This window comes from Ammospiza caudacuta, chromosome 18 (assembly GCF_027887145.1).
Source record: "Ammospiza caudacuta isolate bAmmCau1 chromosome 18, bAmmCau1.pri, whole genome shotgun sequence".
In the NCBI taxonomy this organism is placed as follows: domain Eukaryota; kingdom Metazoa; phylum Chordata; class Aves; order Passeriformes; family Passerellidae; genus Ammospiza; species Ammospiza caudacuta.
This window is the reverse complement of record NC_080610.1, coordinates 728,422-740,720: the sequence shown is the minus strand read 5'-3', so window position 1 is coordinate 740,720 and position 12,299 is coordinate 728,422. Positions and strand designations below refer to the sequence as shown.

General features: G+C 43.8%; 1 protein-coding gene across 1 annotated transcript; it reads left to right on the top strand.

The window, feature by feature from the left end:
* The first annotated feature begins 1,958 nt into the window (after positions 1-1,958).
* LOC131565640 (uncharacterized) lies at positions 1,959-11,388 on the top strand. Its single transcript, XM_058816641.1, is given in 5 exon segments — positions 1,959-3,024; positions 4,027-5,853; positions 11,064-11,125; positions 11,199-11,257; positions 11,358-11,388. Coding segments are annotated over 5 exon segments (3,045 nt in total).
* Positions 11,389-12,299: the final 911 nt, after the last annotated feature.

Here is a 12,299-nt window from a genome sequence, read left to right as displayed (position 1 = left end):
AAGAATTCCCAGAAGACTCCGCCTGCCTATGAATATGCATGTAATAAATGATGTAATCCTTGTTTAAAATTGTATAAAAACCCGCTTTTGCTGTACATAATTCAGAAATCCATTTTGTGATTTCTCCGACGCGTCGTAATAAAATACCTCCTGCTTATCTGACTTAGGCTGAGTCTCTTAAGCAGTTATTCTCGCCTTTTGGGGCAAAATTCGGCATCATTTTCTGGCGACCCAGGTGGGACCAGACAGGAGATGCAGGCCTTGAGGTCCTCCCGGGCCGGGTCCGGGGTCGGGATTCTCTGGGCGCCCCTGACGAATTTTTTGTCAGAAGAGACCCCCCCCTGGACCGGCGCCTTGGTGGACGGAGGGTTCCCTGCATCTCCTGCTTCAATTAAGAGGTATTTTAATTGTTTATTGGTTTTGTAGGGAAACGGGGGTCAGACGTGACCGCCCGAAGGGAAAGCTGGGGGACGCCCCGGTAACGAATCCCGGCTGGGTTAGAGGCCCGGTAATAGAAACGCAGGTTAGAGTCCTGCTGGGTTAGAGGCCCGGTAATAGAAACGCAGGTTAGAGTCCTGCTGGGTAACGCAGGTTAGAGTCCTGCTGGGTTAGAGGCCCGGTTATAGAAACGCAGGTTAGAGTCCTGCTGGGTTAGAGGCCCGGTAATAGAAACGCAGGTTAGAGTCCTGCTGGGTTAGAGGCCCGGTAATAGAAACGCAGGTTAGAGTCCTGCTGGGTAACGCAGGTTAGAGTCCTGCTGGGTTAGAGGCCCGGTAATAGAAACGCAGGTTAGAGCCCTGCTGGAAGGAATATTTTTTTCGTATCTTTGGTTTGTTCTTATTATGTGGGAAACTGTTTTAACATTGTGTTTGATGTTGTAATACTGTGAATTAAGGGTTAAGAACTGAAACTGCTATCTGAAGAGGTCTGTCAGCCGGTGATCTTTTGTGTCTGTTCTATGTGTTTGTTGCAAAATCTTACAGAAAACATCTTGCCGCTCTCTCTGTAATTTTTTAGAAGAAAATAAGTTGATAGATATCCGGAAGAAAATTGTGACCCCCCTGCAATTGTTATACTGTCTACGGTTGCGATTGCATGAATCTGGCAAACCGGTGTCTCACGGTCTGTAGGTGACCTCGCGTGACCAAACCTGGTAACAGTCTGTTCTGATATAGACCATAAGGTAGGAATTCCTTTATAAAGGTGCGCGTGTATGGTTGAGAGTGAATGAGACGCAGCATCGCTGCGACGCGAGAAGCCAGGACAAAAGCGACTGAAAATTGTGTGTGAAGTGTTAAACCAACACAGGGAATAACTATGGGAAGTCAACAGAGTAAGGACGTAAATATGAAAACCCCCTTAGGATGTATCCTAAAACACTGGAAGGACTTGGGAGGGATCCCGGGGGGAAACATAAGTAAAAGACACTCCTTAAATATTGTACGCAGTGGTGGCCGTTGTACAAGTTAGATGACAATGAGAAATGGCCGCCGGAGGGAACAACTAATTATAATACTATTTTGCAATTGATGCTTTTCCTTCGCCGACTTAACAAATGGGACGAAGTGATGTATGCTGACATGTTCTTTACCCTAAGAAATAAACCGGAGTGGCAAAAAGAGTGCGGGGTAAATGTAGCACCTCAGGACCCCCTAGTACTAGCCCTGGAAAAAGATAAGAAAGGTTCAAAGCCTAAAGAACGGTGCTGTGATGCATGTAGCATTGGGCAACAATGTCTTAAATTGACAAGAAGGGATAGTGGAAAGGAGAGCGAAATAAGCCTGTGGGAATACCATCCATTCGCCCCAGGACGGGAAGGGCCTCTTCCCAGGCCAAAGGAGGAACAAGGGGATCCTAGCCCCTTAAAGGAGCTGGAACGATGGTGGAAATCTAAGTTTGGGCACAGTCCTCAGAAACTAGATAACACTTGGGAGGAGGATAGTCCATTAAAATCGGGGATGGACAAGAGGGAAAGCAGCCCGCAGGGACCAGATAGTCCACAGGGGTCGGGAAGCTACAGGGATGCTGACAGCCCACCCAGATTAGAAGTTGAGAGGGAAGAAGGCAGCCCACATGGAACAGAGAGTCAATGGGAGACACGCAGCCTCCCCGAACTAAGTCCATATGGGGATGGTAGAACACCCAGAAATGGAGGTTTTGGGAAATCAGGTACCTGTAGAATAGAAACCAGCACACCAAGGACTGGGGATAACTCACTAGGAGGCAACGTCTCTAAGCTGAGGTATAGTGAGGAGAATGACACTGAGACATACGAAAGGGAGGCAGAGAACAACTCACAGAAGCTGAATATAATAATTCAGATAGAAGATAGGAGAGATGGAAGGGGAACAGAAGATGAGGACAGTAGCCCGGAACAGGATAGGCGCCAGCAGATGCGGGAAGAAAGGCGACAGATGCAGAGCGAGGCGCGGCTGGACTGTGTAAACCATGCCAGGGGGGTAGTAGGAAAAGAGTTAACAGAAATAGAAGGTGAAGATGAAGAACAGGGAAAGGGAAAGAGAAAAGAGAAGAGAAAGAATAGGGAAGACATTGAGGCACAGGAAGATCCTGGGGAGGGGACTAGTCATTCGTATTATACCAGATCTGTGGCACGGAGGGAAGCAAAGCAAGAAGAGGAACGGAACCATACAATAGCTCCTCTCCGACAACTTATGCCAATGGTAGGAGAAAGGACCAGGGTAAAGGTGCCGTTCTCCACAAGTGATCTGAACAATTGGAGGGATGAGGCAAGGAACTTCAGGAGGAATCCAGAGGGAGTAGCGAAGAGGTTTGAATTAATGGCAAAGAATTTAGATATTGATTGGGAAGATATAGAGGTGATGTTGTCAGAATTGACAGATACAGAAAGGGAACTCGTATTGGAAACAGGAAAACGACATGCTCAAGTATTATCAGGGAGACTAGAAGATAATTTCCCCAGCAGTAAACCAGAGTGGGATCCGGGCAACGAAGAGCACTATCGACGACTGGTGCAGTACAGAAAGCTGATAGCGATGGGCTTGCGTAATGCGATCCCTAAGGCTATCAATTGGTCGATGTTATATGACATTAGGCGGGGAAAGGATGAGACCCCGTCAGAGTTTTTGGATAGACTTAGGGCAGCCATGAGAAAATACACACCCCTGGACCCGGCAACGGAAGAAGGGAAACAACACCTGTTAGGATTAATGATGGGACAGAGTAACCCAGACATCAGAAAGAAATTGCAAAAGCTTGAACATCCAGAAAATAAAAACCTGGAGGCCTTGCTGAATGAGGCATGGAAGGTATATAATAATAGAGAAGTTGAGGAGAAGAAAAGGGAGGACAGGAGGATAGCTCGAGTAGTGGCTGTGGCAGTGGCAGCTCAGAAGACAGGTTACTCGGAACCTGGAACCAGGGGTAGGGGCAGAGGCTACCCAGTGAGAGGGGGAGGGAGGTTCCAACCCCACCCAGCTAGAATAGGGCTAAACCAGTGTGCCTATTGCTTCCAAACGGGACACTGGAAACATGAGTGCCCTCAATCAAGAGAAAGATCAATGGACACTACTACTATCGCACATCAGGACAGTGAATGAGGGGGACCGGTGGGCCGAACCCTAGCAGACCCACTGGTTAAAATGGAGCTAGGGGAAGGTAAAAAGGAATTGGATTTTTTGATTGATACGGGAGCAACTTTTTCGGTTTTAAATCAAGAATTGGTACCTAAAAGTGATGAATTTGTACAAGTTGTGGGAGCAACAGGCCAACCAGCAAAAGCTTACTTTTTGAAACCTATCAAATACAAAATTGGGAAACAAATGGGAATTCACCAGTTTCTGTATTTGCCAAATTCACCAAAACCTCTACTAGGGAGAGACTTACTAGAGAACTTGGGAGCCATAATAAAGTTCAAAAAGGACAGATTTGAATTTCAAGTAAAAGAAGAACAACTGATTACAGCCCTAAGCCTAACAATCAGTTGTGTGAAACCTAAACCTGAGAATCACAATTTTGAGTGAGTCCTGAGCGAGGCATACCCATTAGTATGGGCTACTGATATACCTGGAAAATCAAAACAAGCAGCACCGATTGTTGTTGAACTTAAAGACGGGGCAAGACCGGTGGTAAGAAAACAATACCCTTTGAGAATAGAAGACAGGAAGGGGATTGAGCCCATAATCAAAAGGTTTCTGGAACTGGGGTTATTGGTAGAATGTGAATCGGATTTTAATACACCAATCTTGCCAGTAAAGAAACCTAATGGAGCTTATAGACTAGTTCAGGATTTGAGGGCAGTAAACGAAATAACCAAGACATTACATCCTTTAGTTGCTAATCCATACACGCTTTTAACTAGACTCAAGGATAATTTGGCCTGGTTCACCGTATTAGACTTGAAAGACACATTCTTCTGCCTTCCCTTAGCTCCCGAGAGTCAAAAGATTTTTGCCTTTGAATGGGAATCTGTAGATAAAGGAAGAAAGACCCAACTTACCTGGACGGTATTGCCCCAAGGATGGGCGAACTCCCCTACGATTTTTGGGAATCAGTTAGCCAAAGAATTAGAACAGTGGGAAAGGCCGCTGGGAGATGGCACCCTTCTGCAATACGTAGATGACCTCCTAATAGCAACAGTGACAGAGGAAGAATGCATTGAATGGACTATTTCCTTGTTAAATTTCCTGGGTTTAAGTGGATACCGAGTCTCTCAACAGAAAGCACAGCTGGTGCAAAAAGTAGTGGTGTACCTGGGATACGAAGTCTCCAGAGGACAGCGATCCCTGGGAGCAGCTAGGAAAGAGGCCATCTGTCAAATGCCTAAACCAGAGACAGTGAGAGATCTGCGCGCCTTTCTGGGGATGACAGGTTGGTGTCGGCTATGGATCTACCAGTACGGGATACTCGCTAAACCACTGTACGATTTGTTGAAAGAAACTAAGGATGTTCTAGCTTGGACTCCCGAGGCAGAAGGGGCCTTCAAGAAGTTGAAGCTGGAGCTAATGAGAGCACCGGCCTTAGGTCTCCCAGATGTATCAAAACCATTCTGGCTGTTCTCCCATGAACGACAAGGGATGGCCCTAGGAGTCCTGGCGCAGCAGTTGGGAACACACAAGAGACCTGTGGCCTACTTCTCCAAGCGATTGGATGAAGTAAGTAAAGGATGGCCAGGCTGTCTGAGGGCAGTGGCTGCAGTGATAATTAACATAGAAGAGGCCAGAAAGCTCACACTGGGCCAGAAGATGACTGTGTTAGTATCTCACACTGTGTCGGCTGTGCTGGAACAGAAAGGCAACCATTGGTTGTCGCCTTCCAGATTCCTAAAATACCAGGCCATCTTGGCTGAATCAGATGACGTAACCATTCAGGTAACTAACATTGTGAACCCAGCTTCATTTCTAGAAGGGAGAGCCCCAGCAGAACCCATCGAACACGACTGCCTGGAAACAATTGAAGCCGTCTACTCCAGTCGCCCAGATCTCAAAGAAGAGCCGCTTGAAGGTGCGGACAACTGGTTCTCAGATGGCAGCAGCTTCGTGAAGTAAGGAGTAAGAATGGCTGGCTATGCAGTCACCACTACAGAAAGGGTAATTGAGTCAAACCCCTTGCCTGCAGGGACCTCAGCCCAAAAGGCAGAGCTGATAGCTCTGACCCGAGCCCTGGAATTGGCAGAAAACATGCAAATTAATATATGGACAGACTCTAAATATGCCTTCTCTGTTGTACATGCTCATGGGGCCATCTGGAAAGAAAGAGGACTATTGACTACACAAGGAAAAACAGTCAAACATGCAGAAGAGATTCTGCGATTGCTAGAGGCGGTCCAACTCCCAGCACAAGTGGCCATAATGCATTGTAAAGGACATCTGAAAGGTAACACTCTTCCAGAAATAGGGAACAGGAAGGCAGATACAGAAGCTAAATTGGCTGCCACAAGGAATAGAGAAGTGGAAATAGTGGCCCTAATACCAGGAGAGCTGGATACCAATATCCAGCCAGATTACCAGGAATCAGATCATAGATGGATTCAAAAGAATAAAGGTAAACTGTTAGACAGTGGATGGGGACAATTAGAAACAGGACAGTTGATAATACCAGGGAACATAATGTGGCAGATTGTGAAGGCGGAGCATGAAAAGGCCCATTGGGGTCTAGATCCGCTTTATCAACATTTGCGAGCCAGGATAGCAGGACCGAAATTATTTACTACTGTAAAGCACGTCACATCCCAGTGCGAGCGGTGTCTGAAAAATAACCCGAACACAGGAACCAAAGTACATCAAGGAGCCATAAATCGAGGTAAATTCCCAGGTGAAGTATGGCAAATTGATTTTTCTGAACTCCCAAGAAAAGGGGGGTTTCAGTATTTGTTGGTACTAACTGATACATTTTCTGGGTGGCCTGAAGCATTCCCTTGTAGGACAAATAAGGAAAGAGAAGTGACTAAAGTACTGTTGAATGAAATTATTCCACGGTTTGGGGTACCAAAGAGCATTTCTTCGGATAGAGGTACACACTTCTGTGCAAAAGTGGTGAGAGCAATAAGCAAAGCATTACAAATCAAATGGCAACTACACACACCTTATCGTCCACAGGCCAGTGGGCAAGTGGAAAAGATGAATCATCTCATCAAACAGCAAATTGCCAAAATATGCTAGGAGACTAATTTGCAGTGGTATCAGGCTTTGCCTATTGCTCTGGTTAGGCTGAGAGTCAAACCAAGATCAAAAGAAAAGTTAAGCCCATTTGAAATTTTGTATGGTAGACCTTATGCTATGCAAGTTGTAAATGGGGACACTATAGACCAAATCGGTAATCAGTATATTTATGATTATGTAATTACGGTGGGGAAACAGTTTGATAAGAATGCTACTGTGGTGATAGGGCACCAACCTAAACAACCCGACTGCAAATTGCATCCGTTTAATCCCGGTGATTGGGTGTATGTTAAGAATCTTTTAGGAAAACCCCTACAAGAGAAGTGGAAGGGACCTTTCCAAGTGCTGCTGACTACCTTCACCGCATTTCGCATCAAAGAGCGACCCACGTGGATCCATTACTCACGAGTCAAGAAAGCTCCGGAAAATAAAAAAGAGGAGCAGACATCATGATCCTGACTCCACCTCAGATCTTCACAACCCTGATCATTGGACTAATGATAAGTATAGTTCTTCCCCAAGGCTCTGTCTCAATAGACCAATGGTCTAACGCACACCAGTGTATCCACCCGGAGTTGGATGGAATGCATGGCTAGCAACAAGGTCTCATCATAGAAGAGCACAAAGAGATCTAAGTGGATGGATTGGCACTGGATTTGGTATATTAAACACGATAGATCAAGAAGTATTAGTGAATAAATTAAGTACCGTCACGTCGAACTTAGGAAAGCTAAAAATGCCCCTCAGTTCATCCATGCTCACATTAGCAGAAACACAATCCCTAGTAGTAAAATTACTAACCATGGTAGCAAACCATACTGAAGAGGATTTTTTTTTTGAAGTTCGCTAACTATACAGGGGAACTTAGCAGAGAAATTGCACTAGCTATCCAGTGCCCTCAGACACAACAATGGGTACAATCAGTAGCGGCAGGAATAATGAGAGAAGGAACGTCAGGTATATTACCTCAAGAGATAAGAGAAACAATACTAAAGGACAATCATACTACACAATTTGAGAAGGACCACCAAGCCTGGTGGCAATTAGTAAATTTCACTTATGAGCCTCAAGAGGAACACATTGAAGCCTATGTCCTCACCATTAGTGCAGCAGAGGAAAGAGCTATCTTTCCTATCCTCACTCTAGGGACAATACATCAAGATGTTATTGTCAAGCCCATAGACTATAATGTCTGGGCTAGTTATGATAATACCAAAAATAGGTGGCAATCGGTTAGCACAGAAGCATGTATTCCTAGAGGACAATTAGGCTATGTCTGTGAAAACACTGTAGTAGAAGCGGAAGATCTATGCTTAGATGCTGAAAATAGTGTATGTACCTTTGAAATGCTTCCGCATAATAGAACACAATCACAAGTTTATTATATAGGGAATGGGTGCGCTTGTGTGAGGACAGCTTGCGATAACGTCACCATAGATAATTGCCAAGAAAAGACTATCAAGAGATACCGAAATTACAAATAGGGATGGACGTCGAAGTCCTTAAAGCAATGCTCACACATCCTAAAGTAAAGGAATTGATACAAAACGTAAATCAAACAACCAAACGAATGGTATGGCAGGTAGAACATAATTCAGAAAAAATACAGAATGTCCTGACTAAAGTAGAACAAGTAGGCCAGCATCATTGGTGGGATATCTTTGTAGGATACTCCCCAACAGCTACACAAGTCTTTAACCATAGTTCTGTTACTATTAACTCTTACAAATATTTGTATGTGGTGGAGACTGAGAATTATAATGAAAAGAACCCAAATGATCTGGGCTATGGTACGAGCATATCAGCGCCCTACAGGGTTAAAATTTGACGAAAGAATTCGTAAGTAATAAGAAAAGGGGGGAAATGAAGCCATTTATTATAATGGTTAATAGCTTCTGAAAAATAAAAGAATTAAAAGACACTCAAATATATTAAGGGAATTGCAGCAGTTAATAAATAACCTAAAATACACTTTCAGGAAGATCTTTGATCAGATACTTAGATAAGGCAATGTAAAAATACACTCACAATATTTGGATAGGTAATCTAAAATACACTCACAGAAGAAACTTTGGAATTAGAATATTTGAAGAAGAAGAAGTGGAAGCCAATAAGTTAAAGTGACCTGCCAACCCATTAGGATCAAGCCAAGCACAACAGTTACTTCAGCTAAGTCATGGAAAAACATGCCAAGGATAACAGGAAGAAGACCAAATTAGGAAAAGCTTAAAATTTAACTGAGGAAGACCAAGAATTCCCAGAAGACTCCACCTGCCTATGAATATGCATGTAATAAATGATGTAATCCTTGTTTAAAATTGTATAAAAACCCGCTTTTGCTGTACATAATTCAGAAATCCATTTTGTGATTTCTCCGACGCGTCGTAATAAAATACCTCCTGCTTATCTGACTTAGGCTGAGTCTCTTAAGCAGTTATTCTCGCCTTTTGGGGCAAAATTCGGCATCATTACCGAACCTAGGCATGATCCCGATGGATTGGCCTTTGCTAATTATTGATCTTAAGGACTGCTTTTTTACTATCGCCCTGCACCCGCAGGATATGCGACGATTTGCATTTACATTACCTGCGATTAACAAAGAAGCACCCGATCAGAGGTTTGAATGGACGGTTCTTCCGCAGGGCATGCGGAACAGCCCCACCTTGTGTCAGCTTTATGTCAGTGCAGCTTTACAACCTCTTAGAAAGCTATGGCCTAATACAGTCATATATCATTACATGGATGATGTATTGTTTGCTCAGCCGATGCCTTTCACACAACAACAAGTCCAGGAAATAAGAACAACACTGGCACAATACTCTTTGGTAGTAGCTCCTGAGAAAATTCAAACAACTGCTCCCTGGAAATATCTGAGATGGTCTATGACAGAACAAATTGTTAAACCTCAAAAGCTGCAATTAAAAACAAAAATAACCAACTTAAATGAAGCTCAGAGATTCTTAGGTGATTTACAGTGGTTAAAACCGATGGTGGGAATACCTAATGAACTGCTTGATGAGCTGCGTCCACTGTTAAAAGGAACTGATCCAGCTCATCCGGTGTGCATCACTGATAAGCAACAGCGGGCCATTCAGCAAATTATGGACTGTGTTATGCATGGACATGTTCATCGAAGGGATCCTGATGTACCCATAGATCTTACCATCTGGAAAGGCCCACAATATCTTTTGGGAGCACTTACACAATGTAAAAAAGAAACAGGGGAAACACGGATATTAGAATGGATCTCCCCCCCACTGCAGCAAAGCAAGACTCTTCTGCAAAAAATTGAAATGTTAGTGAATTTGATAAAGAAGGGCAGAGAAAGGACGCTGCAGGTAGCTGGGTTAGAACCAGCTGCCATCAAGATACCTATGAAGAAGGATACCTTGGACTGGTATTTGACTCATTCAGAGGAAATGCAGGAAGCCCTTTTGGGAGCATGTTGCCCTATTGAAACACATCAGCTTCAGCCAGCGTTCATTCAATGGATAGGGGACTGGGACTGGATAACTCGTCCAAAGCGAGAGAATTCTCCTATCTCAGGTGCCATTACTGCATTTACAGACGCTGGCAGGAAATCAAGAACTGCTGCAATAACTTGGCAAGAAAAGGGAGTATGGAAGCATCATATTCTGCAAGCAGAAGCAGTGGACAGCCTACAAACCATGGAACTGTTAGCAGTGGTTTGGGCAATGGTACAATTTAAGGAACTTTTGAATGTTGTTACAGACTCTCTGTATGTAGCAGGAGTTGTAGCAAGAATTGAAGATGCTTCCATAAAAGAGGTGAAAAATCAAAGACTATATGAACTACTATTGCAGCTAAAGAGAGCTACAAGATCCAGGGAACATGCTTACGCTGTAATTCATATTAGAAGTCATAAATGGAAGGTTGGTTTAGGTGAAGGAAATGATAGAGCAGATAGATTGGTTACTATTACCCAAAGTACACCTCTGTCAAGTCACCAATTGGCTCGAGAAGCTCACTCAATGTTTCACCAGAATGCAAAAGGCTTAAGCAGAGAATTTAAGATAACACTCTCAGAAGCAAAAGCCATTGTGAGGGCTTGCCCTACTTGTAGCCATCATAATGGGGGAAGTGGTTTAGGCCTAGGAGTAAATCCACGAGGCCTGCAAACAAATGAATTGTGGCAAATGGATGTTACACATGTTCCTAGTTTTGGCAACCTAAAGTATGTACATGTGTCCATTGATACTTACAGCAAATATATATTGGCAACAGCTCAGTCAGGAGAAAAAGCTATTCATGTAGAAAGACATCTGTACAGTTGCTTTGCAGTGATGGGTACACCAAAAAGAATTAAAACAGATAATGGTTCTGCCTATACCAGTCATAGAATAGGGAAATTCTTTAGAAAGTGGGGAATTGAACATGTTACAGGTATTCCTAATTCCCCAACAGGGCAGGCCATCATTGAAAGGGCACATGGTACCTTAAAGAAGTATTTAGCCAAACAGGAAGAGGTAACTGACCCCCACTCTAGATTACTAAAAAGCTTATTTGTGATCAATCATTTATGTGTGTTTGGTGATGTAGGGCAGCCCCCAGCAGAACTACACTATAAGCCACAAGAAACTGGTGAGCAAGAAAAAGAGGTATGGGTAAAATACCGAGATCCCAAGACAGGGCTATGGAAAGATCCTGCTAAGGTCCTGTTCTGGGGAAGGGGATATGTTTGTATTTCCACCCCTACAGGAGCATTGTGGGTACCTGCCAAGTGGACTAAACCTGTTCTTGATGCAGCGGCTGGTGGATCAACTCACAGAAGAGGACAAGGACCGTCTGGAGAAGAAGCTGCTCCTGATCCTGAGACCACTACTGCTTCAGCTGAAGGGACACTCGAAGGCGATCGACAGGGCCATAACACGCCATTGCCGGACAACCAGGGAACTGATTGACATTATTGAATCGTTATCATCTTTCCATATAAAAGGACCGGCAAAAGAGAACTGTCTTGAATGTCACAGCCCAAATTTTGCTGCTTGGGTTGCACTGTATTGCGGGGGTTGTGACAGGACTTTTTGGGTGGATCAGTTGTCACTTTTTCGTTTATGGTGTGATACCTGTAATCATAGACATAACTGGGAACATAATTGGGAGTGGGCTCTACGGAATGAAACAGGGCTAAACACTGCCTCAGCTTTAGGTCTTTATGAGTCACATGAGCAGAAAATCATGGCTTATTATTGGTGGGAGGTACAGTGTATTTTGAAAAGGGTTAAAGCTCAAAGTGCATCATATATAGCCTCTGTAAGGTGTAGAAAGCTGGTGCCTTTAACACAACATTCCATTGTAGGGCCTATAAAAGGAGATCCCAATCAGGCATTAGACAACTGCATTAAAAGATTACAAAGGTGTGGTCTTCAGGTCTCGGGAACAGTAAGGTTAAAAACTGACAAGAAGAAAAAGGTCAAAGTAAAACCAGAAAAATGAGGTTTCCTTTTATTATATTACTTAGTGTAGTGGTAGCTGAAGAATTAAAGGTAACACATTTTAGTCAACCGAGAAATAATGTATGGCTAACACTTGCTAGGCAGATTAATCAGACTTTGCTTTGTCTCAGCATTGGAGGAGTTACTAACCCCTTTTGAACCTGTTTGGTAGGGCTCCCAGTATGGTCTCCTCAAGAATTCTGCA